The 17258-nt window shown below is 41.8% G+C and overlaps 2 protein-coding genes across 3 annotated transcripts; one reads left to right on the top strand and one right to left on the bottom strand.

Annotated features, from left to right (window-relative positions):
* Window positions 1–553: 553 nt before the first annotated feature.
* Window positions 554–12980, bottom strand: LOC123444106 (DNA-directed RNA polymerase III subunit rpc3). 2 transcript variants are annotated; one of them, XM_045120721.1, is made up of 14 exons: window positions 12792–12980; window positions 12530–12680; window positions 12334–12434; window positions 9902–9989; window positions 9606–9754; window positions 9103–9249; window positions 8784–8855; window positions 5165–5264; window positions 4344–4478; window positions 3626–3663; window positions 3425–3517; window positions 3147–3230; window positions 1782–1931; window positions 554–1117 (listed from the first exon to the last, which is right to left on the bottom strand). In XM_045120721.1, exons 1-14 carry the CDS (start codon window positions 12858–12860, stop codon window positions 1019–1021), a joined length of 1476 nt encoding a protein of 491 aa, XP_044976656.1. In that variant the 5' UTR covers window positions 12861–12980; the 3' UTR covers window positions 554–1018. The 2 variants fall into 2 exon arrangements, with proteins under 2 accessions (XP_044976656.1, XP_044976654.1); XM_045120719.1 differs by having other exon boundaries at window positions 8745–8855; window positions 12792–12971.
* Window positions 12981–13065: 85 nt separating this feature from the next.
* Window positions 13066–16995, top strand: LOC123444105 (50S ribosomal protein L15). Its single transcript, XM_045120718.1, has 4 exons — window positions 13066–13591; window positions 15260–15343; window positions 15424–15513; window positions 16410–16995. The coding sequence occupies exons 1-4, from the start codon at window positions 13175–13177 to the stop codon at window positions 16689–16691; spliced, it is 873 nt and encodes a 290-aa protein (XP_044976653.1). The 5' UTR covers window positions 13066–13174; the 3' UTR covers window positions 16692–16995.
* The last annotated feature ends 263 nt before the right edge of the window (window positions 16996–17258 follow it).

Here is a 17258-nt window from a genome sequence, read left to right as displayed (position 1 = left end):
CAAGGCCGAATCAGTGGGGGGCTCTCTTACCACCATCATCATTGTAGAAAGAGAGAATTGTGGGGTTTTGTTATTTGTCTCCAGCTAACCGCAGCAGTTGACCTGGCCGTATGCGCATTAGCTGTAGCCGTAGGGTTGTTTCATGCATGTGTGTGGGCACATGGGCGCGATACGGTGCCGCAAACGCCTCGCAAAAGTCCATGCTCATACGTGCATGTCGACGCGTTTGCGACCTCTCTCGAGCGGATGATGATAAATTCATAATGCATGGCAGCCGTTCCAAGTGGCGCAGTACCGGCGAACCTGCAACTTGCCAATTATTGTGATTATCCGCTTCCAATCATCGGTGGCCTGCCGGTACGAGTGGCATTTGGCCAGCCGATCCGGAATGGATAGCCTGAAAGCCGGATGACGAGTCGAAAAATCAACAGGTCGGTGGGAAATACCATTCTCCTATATACCATACCAATACCAATTGCATGCTGGATGTTACCAAAATGTGGAATTTCCAAACGCAATACTGGCAAACGTGATACTGTAGACATCACCAAAATGCCATAACAAAGAAAAAGATACCAACACGCGCCGCACAAACAAAGTTCTCATATGTCAAATCTGCTAAGATATAGTTATATCTGGCCATGGGCCGGGCCCTAAAAAGCCCACGACAAAAAACTGAAGCCCAGGTCTGGCCCAGGCCCTGCCATCGGGCCTACTTTGAAGCCCTATCCCGGCCCATCTGTTGAAAAGCCCGTCGGGCTTGGGGCCGTGGGCTGAGCCTCTTCCTTAAAATCCCAATATGTCAAGTCCAAGCCTGGCCCGGCCCTGCCGGTGGGCTCAAAACTCAAGCCCAAGCCCGGCCCACAGGCAAGCCCATAGGGCCTAGGCCCTGGATTTTGAGGCCGGGCCAGGCCGGAGATGCCCAGGTATAGATATAGTATTCGATATTCAGTTATCCAACTTCACAGTCTGGATTCCTTTTTACATTTATGGTAGACTAACACAGGCTTCAGTGTTTTCAAAAATCACAGAACAGCAAGAGAGAGTCATCATGTCTAGTGAGGGCTAGGATCAAAATGTTCTTTCTGTTCCGCAGCTTTGTTTCGTCCTTCGAGCCCTGCAACACATGATATTTAAACAGTGAGTGAGTTGAGGTCAGGTTGCACACATCTGTGCAAGTAATATCTGCTTAAAGCCAACAAAGTTAGTTTCAACTAATCCCCATACTCATGAGTTATGGTATAGTTCATTCAGTAAGATGGCATGGTGGCAACTAATCCCACATATTGCAGGCAGGCAAGACATTATTCTTGTTATGACCAACGTGCATAGCACTGCACATCAATTGTCCACAACCTCCCAGTGATGGTACTAAATGTAAACTGATCTCAGCCCATTGGACTCTTCCATCTAGTAACTTGAAGAGTTATTTCTGACCAAGGTTTTCTATATGGGAGCAATGGGAATTATTGGTTTGGATATATGGTTGCATATCTTGCTGCTCTGCATTTGGGATGAACTAATGTAAGCCTGATCCCAGCCGAACAAGATTATGAAAATATGACTCGGTAAAGAAACAATCGTACTGAATTGCAACTATGATACAGCATAAACACATTATATAGTCATGTATGTACTGTGATGACAAACATATGGAGCATAGAGCAACAAATCCTGACATGCATCCTGAATTCATGATACGTAAAACTAATAATAATGTTTTATTTAGGAAAGCACAGCTTACAGCTAAAAAACTATAATGATGATCATTAGATAATAACCTCGAGTAGAAGTTCAGCAATGTAATTCACCATCTGGCGCAAGTTCAAAGCAGCATGGTAGAGATTATCGACAAATTGCTCACGAAATGTATTTTTGGCTCTCCATACAAAAAACTGCGCGTACCCTGTTCCTGCTGCGGAAGCGATTTTCTGTAAACAAAATAGAATTATTGTGAACAGAAGCACAAAATGAGGCATATTTTTTGTTACTTTTGAACTTACAAGATAGCTATATACTATGCATATAGATATCCTGTGATTTACTACACAAGTTCTCCTAGCTTTAATGCATAGCCAGTTCTTTAGGTTAGCTTGAAACTGAGGTAGCAGAACTGCAGTAGCGTGGAAGCTCTGAACTATTGCTCCAGGAAAGTAACCGGAACTTGAAAGTTGCTATAGAAAAATTGCTAGACCATAACTCTGCCATGGGCAACGTTTGGAGCAAAAAATACCGTTATATGTGACTTAAAAACATATCATTTTGTCAAACATCTAGTGCAAACACTTATTGGGGGTAAAACAGAAGCACAAAAACAGCAATAGCAGATGCATCCAATTTCCTAGTCCCAGCAAATTTTCTACTGTAGCAGTGCAACAGAATCACTTTCCAATGTATTATTTATGGATAGTTCCAACTATGATAATGCAGCATTAGAGAGCCTCTCTAGCAGATTCCTTATAACCCACTCATTCCTGCAAATTTGCAACTATAAGGAATAAGCACTTTCGCTCCTTATCCTTTTTTTTAAGGATCTTCACGAAAACTGGTTTTGTTCTGTAAATTTACACAAGTTCCTTACAACCATTTTAAGCAATGAGTGTTTAATGAAGCACAGAACCTAGATATGTTCTTGAGCTGGTGAAACTTATGGGTGCAAGAAGTTCTAAACTTTTGTGATATTACCAATGGCCACACTACAAAACTCAAAAAGTGTGGGTTAAGGTGTTCGAGCACCATTCACATAACTAGGCATTCCTCTAGAACATATAACTGGATATTATTTGTGTTTAAGTACTTAATGTGTCAAGAAAACTTTAGATACTTGCTCTTGTATTAATTAACTTATCAGGTTCGTTTACAAGCTTTGTCCCAACCAAATGCTCAAATAGTGTTTTTAAATTGCATTGATGCTTATAAATGTATGCCGATTTATGATGAAAGTAACGCAATATATCATAAATTCATGGTGCATTCGTAAGGCTAACACGGGTCACCTGCCCTGTATAGTAAAGTACAGTAGTAGACTATCAAAGCAGTGAGGTTATCACACAACTAACATTTAAAGTAAGGAGGGTTATCATTGTCATTCTCTCTGCCCTCCAAGCAAGAAATACTACTTTTTCTGATGACACTAGGAGACAGACCTCTGTATCTATGTAGCCGTCGTTCCATAGTTTGTACAAAGTTGAATGAACAATCTGCTTGTCAAGAATTGTTGTGTCAATAATCTGCACATTTACAATCAAAGTTTAGATTTGTGTACTGCAATTTGCAACAGGAAGCCATGCCATCAAATAAACAATCATAAAACAGGACTACACAAATAAAATTAATGCATAACAGAAGCTTTCTTAACCAAAAGAGATTGACAACAATAACAAAGCATAGTTCTACAATTTTCTCAATGTGCAAGAGTACTTACTTGATCTGTCTCAACTGCACAACCTTGGGTGACCAATAGCCTAAAGATTGTAAAAGCTTCTTGCCCATATTTCTTTTTCACAAGCGACTCTATCTATAATGCACACATAAAAGACATGTGCATGTCAGCTGTTAGTAAGGAAAGGACAGGGGAGTGTCTTTGAACTCAAATAAAACCTGAAACAGTAACACAATCTGGTACCTCCTCATTTCTACATGCTTCAATCATTTTGTGTAAATCTACAGAAAAACAGTATCACTGTCATGAGAATCTTACAACAAGAACTTATGATGTTCACTCAAAAGGCTAGGAAACTAAATTCAAACATCAAGTGTTTTTTAATCACATAAAAGGACTTGTGATGTTAACTCAAGGTTGCCATACTAAATTTGAGCATCCAGAGTTAAGAATGGAAGACAAGTAACAAGGAAAGTAAGTTTCTACAAGATAATTTCTAGCTGTTGTAGTTTTTTTTCACACTTCTGCTGAATATTTTGTTATCACTACATACAGCACAATTTCATGAAATAGCAGTCCGTCAGTACCAGCAACCTAATGGTTACTAGGTTCGAACTAATTATGAAAACAAAGGAAGATGTCATAGTGATAGCACTTTTTCCATGTATAGACCAAGCAACATGTCACCTTATCTGGAAGTGCGGAGTGTGGACTGGTTCACATGATCATATCCAAAGTTCAAATATAATTAATACATTAAACTACCACAAGTCAATCCAGGAATTGGACGGCACTGGAACCAGTCTCCTTATGGCACCCATCGCCTGGTGGCAAGTTTTGACTTCCGAACCGTAGGAGTTCATTTCTAGCAAGCTTGAGCTGGGCTTTATGGCAAGCACTTAACTAACAGAACTTCTATGTATCCGACTTATGCAGACTAAAAATATCAACAGTATCTTACCAAAAGTAAATTCTTCCCCAGTGGAAGTAGTACACTGTAAATCCTCCAGAACTGGTTGTATCTGACCAATTGACATTGCTGCACCTCCTTCCTTTTGTCCTAGTTTCTCCAAAATACCGCCTATTGATGATGTCACTGAAAAAAGGGAACTTCCTGTTATATTTGTTGGAAATAATTCACAACTGCTTGCAATGCTGGTCTTTCCCCCCTCTAGTGATATTATAAATTTTCACTAAGGTATAGTGATTTTCCTTGCACCGATATTCATAGGACAACTATCAATCAAACTGAAACCATATAACTTCAGTGATAAATTGTCATGGTACATTGGTACTTCAGTTGCTAACTTGGTGTCTTGGGAGGCAGTGTGCTGGTACTGATTCTGCAAAATATTCATATACAACTAACCTAATGAGGTGTACTAGATTTGTTTTATCCTCTTATGTCTCTTTCTAACCTCCTTTCTTCAAATCGAATAGAGTATAGAAAGCTAAACCAAATCACAAAAGGCATGATTTAACAAGCATATGCTATCGTAAGAAATAAACTAGCATATGGCATTCCCTAATCTGGCTCATTCAAGACTGCTAAGCTATATTTTTAAAATAAAATAAATAGCTCAAACAGAAACTAGCATTTCTTAGTTAATGCTCACCCCAAGAGGCAAGACTAGAACCGATGGAATTTAAAAACAGGAATGCAGGTTAAAAATAGTTATGTTCATACAAGACCATATGTCAACGTAAAGCCATAAAATAGAATTGTAGTGTTCCTGGATCTACTACCGAAAGGATACTTAAGCTATTGATATCGGGTAATACCAGAGTTTGTATCTTTGTCAGTTAAGTTAGCTTCAAAAAATGACTCCCAGATAGGATGTGTGCCAACCTTCAGCTTTGGCTTCTTTCGGTCTGCACAAAACTTTAATGCAAGAAGGAAAACATGAAGTGGGAATTAACAAAGTCGAATTAAATGATTCTTTCAGCTGCACCGTTCATGCATACACAAATAAAATATATCAAAATGCGAAATCTGCACTGTCTACTCTCTTTTTTGTGGGGGTGTGAGGGGGTGGGGAAAAGCAGTGCTGCTACGTGAATAATCCTCATTCAACTTATAACTTATTCGGTACAAAAGGCAGATGCAGTAAAACAACACGATCCTGTACATGACAGGCAACCCTTACGGCATCTCTGATGTGCATCTCAAACCGGTTAAATAGATGCAATAGAAGCTACTGAGTCCATATTGTACAATCGAACAATAAGTTCAAGCCGGAAAACTATCCTAGCATCAAACTCTTAAGTTGAAGCCGACCACAGCATGAGAGAATAACTTCCATGGCCCACACAACAACATGCCAACCCTAGCTGCCGACTGCCGTTTCAGTTGGCTCTGTCGTCGCTTGCAGCTCTGGCTCATCCCCTCTAAGGAGCAGCTCGGACTCATCCCCACGCCACAAAACTCGGATAATCTCCAAGATTTCCTCCACAGTCAAGAACATTGTCAAGATAGAGGAAGACGTTGCTCATGTTCATCGGCTTCCCATCACTATTATGTCATTGACCCCAAAGCTCCCCGACTGGACTTGTGTTTCCATTGTTCATGATCAGCTTGGTTTCAAGAGAAATACCAATGGTAGTGGTATATTGAGAGAGAGAGGGAACGACTATGTAGGAGTAGAGATGAACGGCGGTTAATTTTTGCTGTTCCTTTTTCTATGTATGGATTTCACTAAGGTAGCATGGCTATGTAGCAACATTGATTCAATACAGTGCAGCTCTTATATGTTCATGAAGGATTACATTCCTTTTTTTTGTCCTCTTTTTAATGTACAAACTTCATTTCACTTTGGGGTTTACATTACAATCCTTTCTTCATGGCACCAGCAACCTCACTGTTAGAGCATATTTCTCCATATGTTGTTTTGGTAATTGATGACAATCCCTATGGACTAATGGTTGCCTTAAGTTATATTCGAAGGATTTGTCCATAGGCACTTCTTGAAGTCCATCTGTTGGTGTCAAGGAGTTTATATGATGACCAAGGTGGTATTCAAGGTATTATCCAAAGATTGGTCATAAAGACACAAGGTTGATCAGGACTAAGCAAAGAGTAAATCAAGATGATCAACACACAAAGTGTACAAGATGTACCGAGAGGGATCAAATGATCCCATGGTATGGTAAGCATTGTCCATAACGCTTTTGTGTACTAACCCATGGTCCTTGTGAGAGTTCTATGTGGGGTTAGGTGTGTCTCCATGGGTTTGCGTCAAGAGGAAGATCTCATTCAACCTATGAAGGATGACATCAAGTGGTGATCGTCATCAAGATTGCGGTGTGCAAGTTCAAGTGAGCATCACGAAGATATCATGCTTGAAGCTTGCCGTCCATTGTGGTGGCAATGGACTTGTGAAGATGTGCTGAAGAGTGGCTCACCCATAGTGAGTATGAGGGAGCAATCAACTAGTCTTCGTCAAACCAAGGCAATCAAGAAAGGTGGTCCATCTTGAGGAAGCCAAGATCATCATCATCTAGTTCAAGAGGACTAGGTGCAAGGTATAGGTTTGCCCTTGATAGGTTTTCTATTTTAGGATAGATTGCCGTACTATCAAGGGGGGCTCTCAAGTGAGTAGCTTGATCGTATCGTTCGTTGAGAGCTCAAACCATTTGCATTCTTGCATCATATTTCTTGGTTCTTGTTTGGTGTTTCTCTTTGTGAGTTTTAGAGCTTATGGTCATCTTCATGACAAACTCGAGTCCATCGAAAACGGAGTCCATATGCATCTTCTATGATGTTTTCGATGTTGGAAGTTTTTGCCGGTTCTTCATTCATAAAGGTCTCACTTCTCTATATCATTGGCATTTTCTAACTGCTTGTTCTTAAGATTTTATGTCGCTGTTGGATAGCTCTTGTCGTTGTGAATTCAACAAGCTTGAGTTTGCTCGATTCAGAGTTCGTATGCGAAAGTTAGAGCAGTTTCAGTATCCAGCGGTAGTACCGCTCCTGGTGCGAGCGGTAGTAATTTTTTACTACCGCTCCCTCGAACATTCTGGGAGCGGTAGTACCGCTCCGGGCAGTGGTAGTACCGCTCCAGTCGGACTGTGAGTGGGGGTAACGGTTGGATTTGTTCCCCACTATATAAAGGAGGTCTTCTTCCCCATTGGACCTTATCTATCCGTTGAGCTCGTGTTCTTCCCCCATTGTTGACTTTCTTAGAGCTTGCTAACTCTCAATCCCTGCAATGATTCTTGCTAGTTCTTGAGGGAAAAGAGAGAGGAGATCTAGATCCACATCTCCACCAATCACTTTCTCCTCTATGTGAGGGGAACCCCTTGGATCTTGACCTTGGAGTTCTTTGTGAGCTCCTTGTTCTTCCTCTCATATTTCTCCATAGCTTTTGTTGTTGCGGAGGGATTTGAGTGTGAGGAACTTGATCACTTTGTGTGTTCTTGCCATTGCATTAGTTGCATCGGTTTGAGTTCTCCACGGTGATACGTGGAAGTGGGAAGTTGAGAAGCTTATTACCCTTGGGTACTTGGTACCCTAGAAGCTTGGTGGTGCCACGGAGCTCAATCATTGTGGTGTAAAGCTCCGGGCAAGCGTCGGGGTCTCCAATTAAGCTGTGGAGATTGCCCCGAGCATTTGTGGTCACCTCGAAGCCATATGCCATTGTGGTGAAGCTTCGTGGTGTTGTTGGGAGCCTCCAATTAAGTTGTGGAGATTGCCCCAACCTTGTTTGTACGGGTTCGGTGACCGCCCTCAAGGGTCCTTTAGTGGAATCACGACATCTTGCATTGTGCGAGGGCATGAGGAGATTACGGTGGCCTTAGTGACATCTTGGGGAGCATTGTGCCTCCACACCGCTCCAACGGAGATTAGCATCCGCAAGGGTGTGAACTTCGGGATACATTGTCGTCTCCGCGTGCCTCGGTTATCTCTTACCCGAACCCTTTACTTATGCATTTTACTTTGTGATAGCCATATTGTTTCTTGTCATATATCTTGTTATCACTTAGTTGTTTATCTTGCTTAGCATAAGTTGTTGGTGCACATAGGTGAGCCTAGTTGTTTTAGGTTTTGCGCTTGACAAATTAAACGTTAGTTTTATTCCGCATTTGTTCAAGCCTAAACCGTAATTATTTTAAAGCGCCTATTCACCCCCACCCCCCTCTAGGCGACATCCACGTCCTTTCACTCACCCCAACCCCACTCGTCTTCCCAAGCAATAAATTTCACTGTCGTTTTGTGGAATAGAATGGCTTGGTAGGTATCCTACTTCTAGAAGACCCAATGCAAGCAAGGAAAACAAATACAGAAACACCGCTGCAGATAAAAAGATGAAGATGCCTGCATAAATATGCTATCCATAGTAATGCTATGCTAACAGCAGCATACCTTCTTCTTTAGACAGAATATAAATTTCTCAAAATTTACCCGCCAAAGTACTTCATTCTCTGCAATTGTTGAGTTGAGCTCTTCATCTACCTCAAAGGCTCCATGTTTCCGCTGATGAAATAACGACACAGAGAATTACATGATGATAAAAGCAATGCATTGCATATTGTTGCTGCATTTGCCAGTTCCTACCAATACTTCCGGAAAATGCCTTCGCCATTAACAAACAATCTACATACGTCCCTTTGCCTTTTCTTGTTTAACAACAAGATGGCCGAAACAACAAATACAAATCTTTCTCGTAACATGAAGTCACTGCATAACATTGTGGTGAAGGTAAGTAAAAAGAGTACACCACCTTAGCACCCGCAACAACATTATGAGGACGGTCATTTGTTTTTGATGCATCCTCCATGCTGTATGGGATCTCAGAAAACCTTTCTGGGTCAGAAAGGGTTGCAGTATTGACAACTTTTTGCTCAAGTGAAAGAACCTCCTCGGCAGTCTGTAACAAAGATAATTTTCTCAGGTCACGTAACTGACTATCATACACAGAACATATCAACAGAAGAAAGAACAGTAATACATTATTTGGAGCATCGAGATCTTGTTACTAGTAATTATCAGTTTTCACAAAATGTCCACAGGCCTCGCATAAAAAGGACCCAAACCACTGAGCTAGCTAATTAGCGCTTTGCTAAGATGTCTAATTACAATACCAAGTTACTAAACTAACCAGACTAGTCAGCTTCTACCAATCCTGCATGCATTTGTATTAGTTTACAGTAGAAAACTGTAAAAGTAAGTAGAGGCCTATTAAAATGACCAGGAATGCCCATAACAGGGAATCGCTTTACATACTTTAGGAGCTCTTTTCCTTGCAGTTGTAGATTGTTCATCTTCCTGTGGATTGAAATGGGGTTCAGCTTTTGGGCAACGTTCCACATAACGTGCAGACACAAGCCTGTTGAAGTTCATTCGTATTTCTTCCCTTGCTGGTCGGATGGTGCCTGGAACATGGATGACCCATTATCAGGGAAAAGTAATAGTCACTATCACCGGCAAATATCAAAGATTATAGGAAAAAGGAAAGAGAATATCATCATAAAAAACAGTGGGTGATTCAATAACAACTTCAACAAATTAAAAGGACATACCTTCTGGCACTTTAGAGATTGTGCGTCCCACAAGTTGGTCAAATGTTAGCCTACCATTCTGAAGCAATCCCTCAATAAGAGCTTCCGACTGCAAGATACATAAGTTCTATGCATAATGTCATAAACATTGAAAAAGTTACAACTACTAAATGATTGTAGGCATAATGTCAAAATTAACTTTATTTTCTTCTGAGAATGGCCCTGGAAACGACCACACATTTTGTAGCAAAAATAGCACCAGAACAATTAGAATGTAAGTTCAGGCAAGATATGTTATCTGTCTGTTTCTCTTATCAACTACCAGCCTATCACAAACAATAATTACCAGCATATTTATTAAACACCTAAAAAGGAATCAAATCAAGAACTAAGATAAGTGACATGTTTGATTTTTGTAACTGCTGACAAACTAATCGTTGACAAATCAAATTAGCATTTCACACTGCCATGGTAACTGGAGCCATAATTTACAACCACCTAATATGTTTTTACCAGTTATCATTGTTAAGAAATATAAGACTCATCCTCCTGCACATCCACTAAGATATATGACATGTTTTATTTTTGCAACAACTGACAAACTAACCGTTAACAAATCAAATTAGTATTTCGCATTGCCATGTTAACTGGAGCCATATTTTACAACCACCTAATACGCCTTTATCAGTTATCACTGTTACGCAATAAGACTCATCCTCCTGCACATCTCCTAAGCGGTTAGGATGTTGTGCATGTCATTACGTATCCGCATATTTCCGATGATTCCTTCACTTGCCAACTGCATGGTTATCTTTGGCTATATCTCATTCAGACTGTGTGCATATACTCTAAAGAGCACTGAATTCAACAGATATTAGTATCGAAAAATATCTCGATGTCATTCAGTAGTATCAGATAGTCTTTTCATGCTTATCCAATCCAAACCATTGTGCCATCCAACTTCCTCTCTCTGGTATTCTCCTCCCCACAGCCAACAGCATTCACCCCTTGCCCTGTCAATCCACCTCTGTTACCATGGATGGAGAATAGGGAACGGCCACAACATCACAAGCATCAAACCAAGAACCTAATGACTTTTATAACACTTTAGTCCAATTAAATATGTATATTGATATATTAAGTAAAAATACAAATAGTTTAAATAATAAATTGCAATTAAAATGGCACAAGTCTATACCAAAACTGTATCCAGGAGAGTTAAATATAAACACATATCCATATGCACCCCTTAGTACACGTGCATTAAAAAATACCAAAAACTGTTGTATTAAAACATGTTACAGTATATATAGAAGAAAAAGGTTGTGCAAACAATTATGTTTGTATCATCATATGTACACTGTACAAAAAAATAGTTACACATCCCGTGTGATACTCCCTCCGTTCCTGAATATATGACGTTTTCGTAGTTTAATTTGAACTACCAAAACATCATATATTTAGGAACGGAGGGAGTATAAGGCAACTTATTTTATGCAATGCAGATATGATCATCTTTCTGCAAAAGTGAATGCTTGTTCAGATTCTGACATGCTCTAGTATTATGGATTGGGGGGATTTCAGAGTGCACAAGTTCTCAATCCTCAGGGCAGGGTACAAATATGAATATGTGAGAAAATACAGAACGTTAATAATTCAGGAAAATCTTAGCCATATTTGTATTTTATCAAATACAGTAGTCCAATAATATGGATAATACGGACCCTTGACACCCCTAATAAGTGTGAGGAACATTGGAAATAGGGTCATACATCGTGCCATGCACCACAGCCTAACATACTTAGAGATCAACCCAGAGGATGAATCGAGGATGTGAATACAGCATTAGTTTAAAACAATTGGAATGATCAAGCTGGAATAGTAAGAATATGAAACAGTTCGTCCTGCACCACATATAGAAGAAAATGTTTGTCGACAAAAAGATGATGCCTTATGATCTTGAAGGGAGTAAGAAGAACATGCTCAGACGTACAGCACTACAATAATTTGATTACACTGAACAGCAAACTCCAGATAGAATGGATTAGCTAGCTTCTATTTGCCAACAGTGATTGCAGTACCTAAATATCATGAAAGAGTAAAACACAGCCTCAGGACCCCGACCTAAATTTGCAAGTGCCCCACTCATCAAGTCTAGATCAGTAATCAAGATCAAGATGCATTGTGATTGTTTTAGGGCATGTTAATAATCCTTAGTGTAATACTCCCAGATATCTTAGTTACCCCATGTCATCGCCTCTAGACCATTGATCAATGTTGATATGGATCTGGAAACGAGGATCACAAGGCACAATTCGTAGGTGCACAAAATCTACAGTACCATCTGCTCCACACTGATTTCAGCATTCAGAGAATTATGGATGCTGTTCTGATCAATCCCAGATTTTAACAAGCAAGCGTGAACAAAATCAAGTGCGCATCCAAGTACGGACCTCTGGAATGTCCGCACGGATAACAGAGATAAACTTTGAGAAGCGCAGCCGGTGCAGGACATTGTTGAAGATGGTCAAGTAGAGCGTCATGGTCCTATCGCCTACAATCACAGAAAAATTAATGGAGTCACCGACTAGCAGGGCATCGAATCGAATCATCAAATCATATAGTCAAGGGATTTGCGTATGGGCTTGCCTCTGGGGCTGGGCGACGAGAAGGCCTGAACGCAGTTGTGCTGGATGAGGACGAGGAGAGAGTTCTTCACCTGCCCGGGCGGGAGGTTGAGACGGCGCACAATCTCCTGCAGCTGCAGCGCCCCCTGGCGGAGGAGGCAGTCGCACACCTTCTGCGGGAAGGGATCGGGCGGCGGGGGTTAGGGCTTCACACGCACGAGCACGCTGACACAATGTCAGTACCAGGGAACGACGGGAGGGTAGGAGGTGGACGGGGAACTTACTGCTACGAGGGGGCCGAAGTGGTCGGATATGAGGCCCGTGGCGAGGAGGATGCCGTGCTGCGACACCATGGCCGCCGGCGGCGAGGAGGCTCGGGATTTTTGGGATGCGTGTTGCGGCGGTGGCCTCGGCTCGGCTCGGCGCTGCGCGAGACGAGACTGTACTGCACTGCACGCGATCCTGAGCGTCCACTTTTCGGCCAGCGGCTCACGTGTTATGCCGCGGAAGCGGAACCGTCCATTCTAACCCTTTGATTCTGGATCCAACGGCTACGATGCTAGCCAGCAGTCAGCACTCAGCACCGTCCCAAGGAAAGACGGAAAGAACCCTAAACCCCCGGCGCACCCAGACCGGTGGAGGAAGCCGCCAGCGTACCACAGCCGCCATGTTGCGCCGCGCCTCCCAGCTCCTCCGCACCATCCCCGCCGCCGCCGTGCTCCCCCGCCGCCTCCCGCAACCGCACCCGGCCCCACCCGCCCGTCTCCTCCCCGCCCCTGGCCAGCCGTCGTACTTCTACGCCACCCAGTCAGCGGCGGCGCGGCCACCAAAGGCGTCGCGGCCACTGAGGACGGCGGGAAGCCTGCTGAGGCTCAACGACCTCCGCGACAACCCCGGCGCGACGCAGCAGAAGACGCGCAAGGGCCGCGGGATCGGCTCCGGGAAGGGCAAGACGGCGGGGCGCGGGCACAAGGGCCAGAAGGCGCGCGGCACCGCTCGGTTCGGCTTCGAGGGTGGCCAGACCCCGCTGCGCCGCCGTCTCCCCCGACGCGGCTTCAAGAACCGCTTCTCACTCACGTTCCAGGTCCCCTTCTTGCATTTCTGTTCATCTGCTTTCGTTGCAGCAATGCGTCATTTGCTGTTTGCGATCTAGGTTGTTTGATCACGAATCAACATTTCTTTCCTTGGTTTCCGTGTATGTGCTCTAGTTGTCATCCTCGAACGTTGCTTGATTCGATGACCGGAAGTTGCACGGGTCAACATTTCTGCACATAAGGTGTTTGATCTGTGTTCTGTGCACGTAGTTCACATATTTTGATATTACTACCGCTTATTCCGAGTGCTACCTTGATAAGGATTATGTTCCCTTCGTAGAAGCTCCTTAGTTAGAGGAAGGAATTTCTTACTGAGCTTGCTAGAGCCCTATCTGTAGTGGTAGCTCTTAGACGAGCTTCTAGATCATTTTGTTCCTCAGTGCACAACAGTAGAATCGTGTGTTAAAAATGGCAAAAGGCAGCACAAAAATGCCTTACTATGCATTCTGAAAAGTCTGGGATGGTGGATTTTTACCTAGCAACGGCCATTTGTAATGAACTTATGAGCTTTGGTAAAATGGGCATGCTGAGATAACATAGTATGCACTGATAAGACAGCAAGAGATTATGTTCATAGGCCAAGCTACAGTGAGGGCAGCACCAGCTTGCAGCTTTGGAAGACTTGGCTTGGGCGTCAACAATTTCAGTTATCTATCTTCTAGTCGGTAGAGTATGATATATGTGAGTAATGGTGGATCCATACCAAGTGCCAAGATACGTGGCTTTTGTATTGAATTGGTCACCAATCTTTGCTGTATAAGATAATTGGTGGGGTTGTGCTAACTTGTTGTAAGACCTGAGGTATTGTGCACTAATTGGGCAATGATTTTGGACATATATATTACTCCCTCTTATATTAGTTGACAGAGGGAGTACAGAATAAACTATTGATTGGACAAAATCTCTACTCTTGGTACTTGTTTGGGAAGGAAACCTAGGCTTATTATTAAAGTTTACAGATTATCTAATCTTTTAATGGATATATAAATTCATGTTAGTAAAGTGGTGGGCACTATTTCGTGCTGTGTTAGTATGCAAGAACAACGGAACCTTGTGTGTGTATGCAGGTTTCAAAGAAGTATCATATGTGGCAGAGTTACATTTCTTTAAGTGTTACGCAGATTAGATTGTGAAGAGCACTGTAAGAATACTTTTTAATAAAGAACATGCCATATTCTTATAATATGTAGTTGGATCATGTTACGTACTCTCTAGCATAAGACCTAGTAAAGCATCAAAATTTACAATCTAATGAATTGCATCTATCATATGTTGTCAAGTCCTTCAGGAGGGGTTCTGTGAAGTGATCTACTGTTCAGCACTTAGCACTGGAGTAACTTTCTGTTTGCTTTACAATCTTCCAGTCTCCTGAAATAGTATTCCAACATGATATTTGTTACGTGATGTACCTATCTCTGCTAGTTCATGCAGTGATTGTTTTCAGCAAATTGTGGTTGCTATTTGATCCATGCTAATGTCTGACTTCAACATCCACAAAATAACGTTAAAATTTTGTGTTCATTTGGGTATGTGGACGTTTATTGTACAACTTGTTTAACAACTTGACAATTACTTTGTTTATGCTTCAAGTTCAATTTTTTATTTGCAAATGGCACCATGGGCATAGTGTGATGTTGGTCATCTTTTGCTGTGGTCAGCCCTGTGGACTGGGAAAAATTGCAAAGCTCATCAATGCTGGAAAAATTGATTCCTCTGAATTGATCACAATGAAGACACTGAAGGTACTACAGTCATTTCTTTGAACTAGCCCTGTTTCTGTTTTCTTCTTTGCAACATCAACTTCTCTATCACACTTTATCAGGATACAAGTGCCATTGGAAAACAAATAAAGGATGGGATTCGGTTAATGGGCCGTGGTGCAGAAGAAATCAAATGGCCAGTTCACCTCGAGGCAAGCAGAAGCTAGTTCGAAATAGTTAAATCTTATCAATATTTATAAGCATATAGTTTCTTGTTCATTTCAAGTCCTCCATTCTCAGGAATAACGTGCAACTTTTCACAGGCTGAGTCTGTTCTGTTCCTTGCTGCATGCAATGACACATAATCCAAACATATAAATGTATCTGTTCTGCCGAGTGCCATTTATCCATTAACCATTATAATGATATCGTGGAATGTGCTCATTTAGTTATGTCCGCATGACCTGTCTGTCCATTGCTTGCAATCATGTCGAGTACAAGTAGTGGCTCTTTTGTAGAGGCAATGAGGGAGTTCCAACTGTGAGTAGTAAACATAGCTTTCCTATTGTTGAAATATTGTTTGGCATGTGCCCAATTAATACAACATGATTCATATATAAGTATGTAATAGGTGATGGCAGTGACCAAAAAAAACTACTCCCTCCGACCCATATCAATTGTCGCTGACTTAGTAGTACTCCTATAACACTAGCATGATTTTACTTGCAATGTATTTTAAGCAGTAAAAAAATATCAATTGTCGCTGACTTAGTACAAATTTAGCATGATTTTACTTGCAATGTATTTTAAGCAGTGAAAAAATAGCGCGCTATAGCGTCCCTAATAGCACGCTATAGCGTATTGAGGATTGCCTCGCTAAATATATTGGTGTACAATGTTCCGCTTATAGCACACTAATAGCATATTTTGAGGTCGGCGCTATTTTGCTGTGCGCGCTATTTTTTTCCTTGATTTTAAGTGAAATTATATTGCTTTTGTTATCAAGATATAACATTTCCAACTGTGAACATTATATTGATTTGATTTGATCCAGCTGTGGACATTGGTGCTGTGGATTGCATTTGATATAGCAAATGTAAATTGGCAGGTATCAAGGGCGACTGCAAGGGCGAAAGCTGCAGTTGAAGCAGCAGGTGGAACTGTAAGATTGGTGTACTACAACAAGCTTGGGTTCAGGGCACTTCTCAAACCCGAGTGGTTTGCAAAGAAGGGCCGCCTTATACCAAAAGCGGCGAGGCCTCCACCCAAGCAACGAGACAAGGTTGATAGCATTGGCCGACTACCTGCTCCCACAAAGCCACTTCCCTTCACGTCGGAGGAATTAGAGTTTACTGCCAAGCGCGAAGCTGCTAAAGTGATCGCGGCATAGGAGGGAGTACAAATTGGTCATCCACTTCATTATTCTACACTGAAGAAGCCCACCCGAACTTTTATTACATAAGTCTTGCACCGGGCATGTATAACAATCACCTGCTCTTTTCCTATAGGCGCATTCCTTGTGGGATCCTTGTGTTTCCTTGTCATTTGTGCTATGCGGCAATGACATTTTCTTCTTCAGGTGGCAGTAGTACCTCCTGGTAAGTAACGGGGCTGGCGGGTGAAATATCCTGTAGCAGTCTTTTGAGAGATCTGTTCGTTGTTTTCATTAATATAGAAACTGCACTTCAGATGTCTGCCAGACACTACAAGACAAACTGTGCCTTTTGGTGTATCGCCTATTAAGAAAACAGGGGTACTTTCTCTAACAATTTATTTAGGTTCAGTACTAGCAAAAGTGCCCGTGCGTTGCAATGGAGAAATGAATACCACACGCTCTTACTTTATAAAAAATGGTCTATAATCTTAGGCTATAAAAACTCAGTTCAAGATTTTACAGGTCTTTTATTTAAACACGGCTTGCACGTAAATTTAATATGTATAAAGAAATGAGCAAGTG

The sequence above is a fragment of the Hordeum vulgare genome, chromosome 3H, assembly GCF_904849725.1.
Source record: "Hordeum vulgare subsp. vulgare chromosome 3H, MorexV3_pseudomolecules_assembly, whole genome shotgun sequence".
Classification (NCBI taxonomy): Eukaryota; Viridiplantae; Streptophyta; class Magnoliopsida; order Poales; family Poaceae; genus Hordeum; species Hordeum vulgare.
The sequence above is the reverse complement of the archived record's forward strand: the minus strand, read 5'-3'. Positions and strand labels throughout refer to the sequence as shown.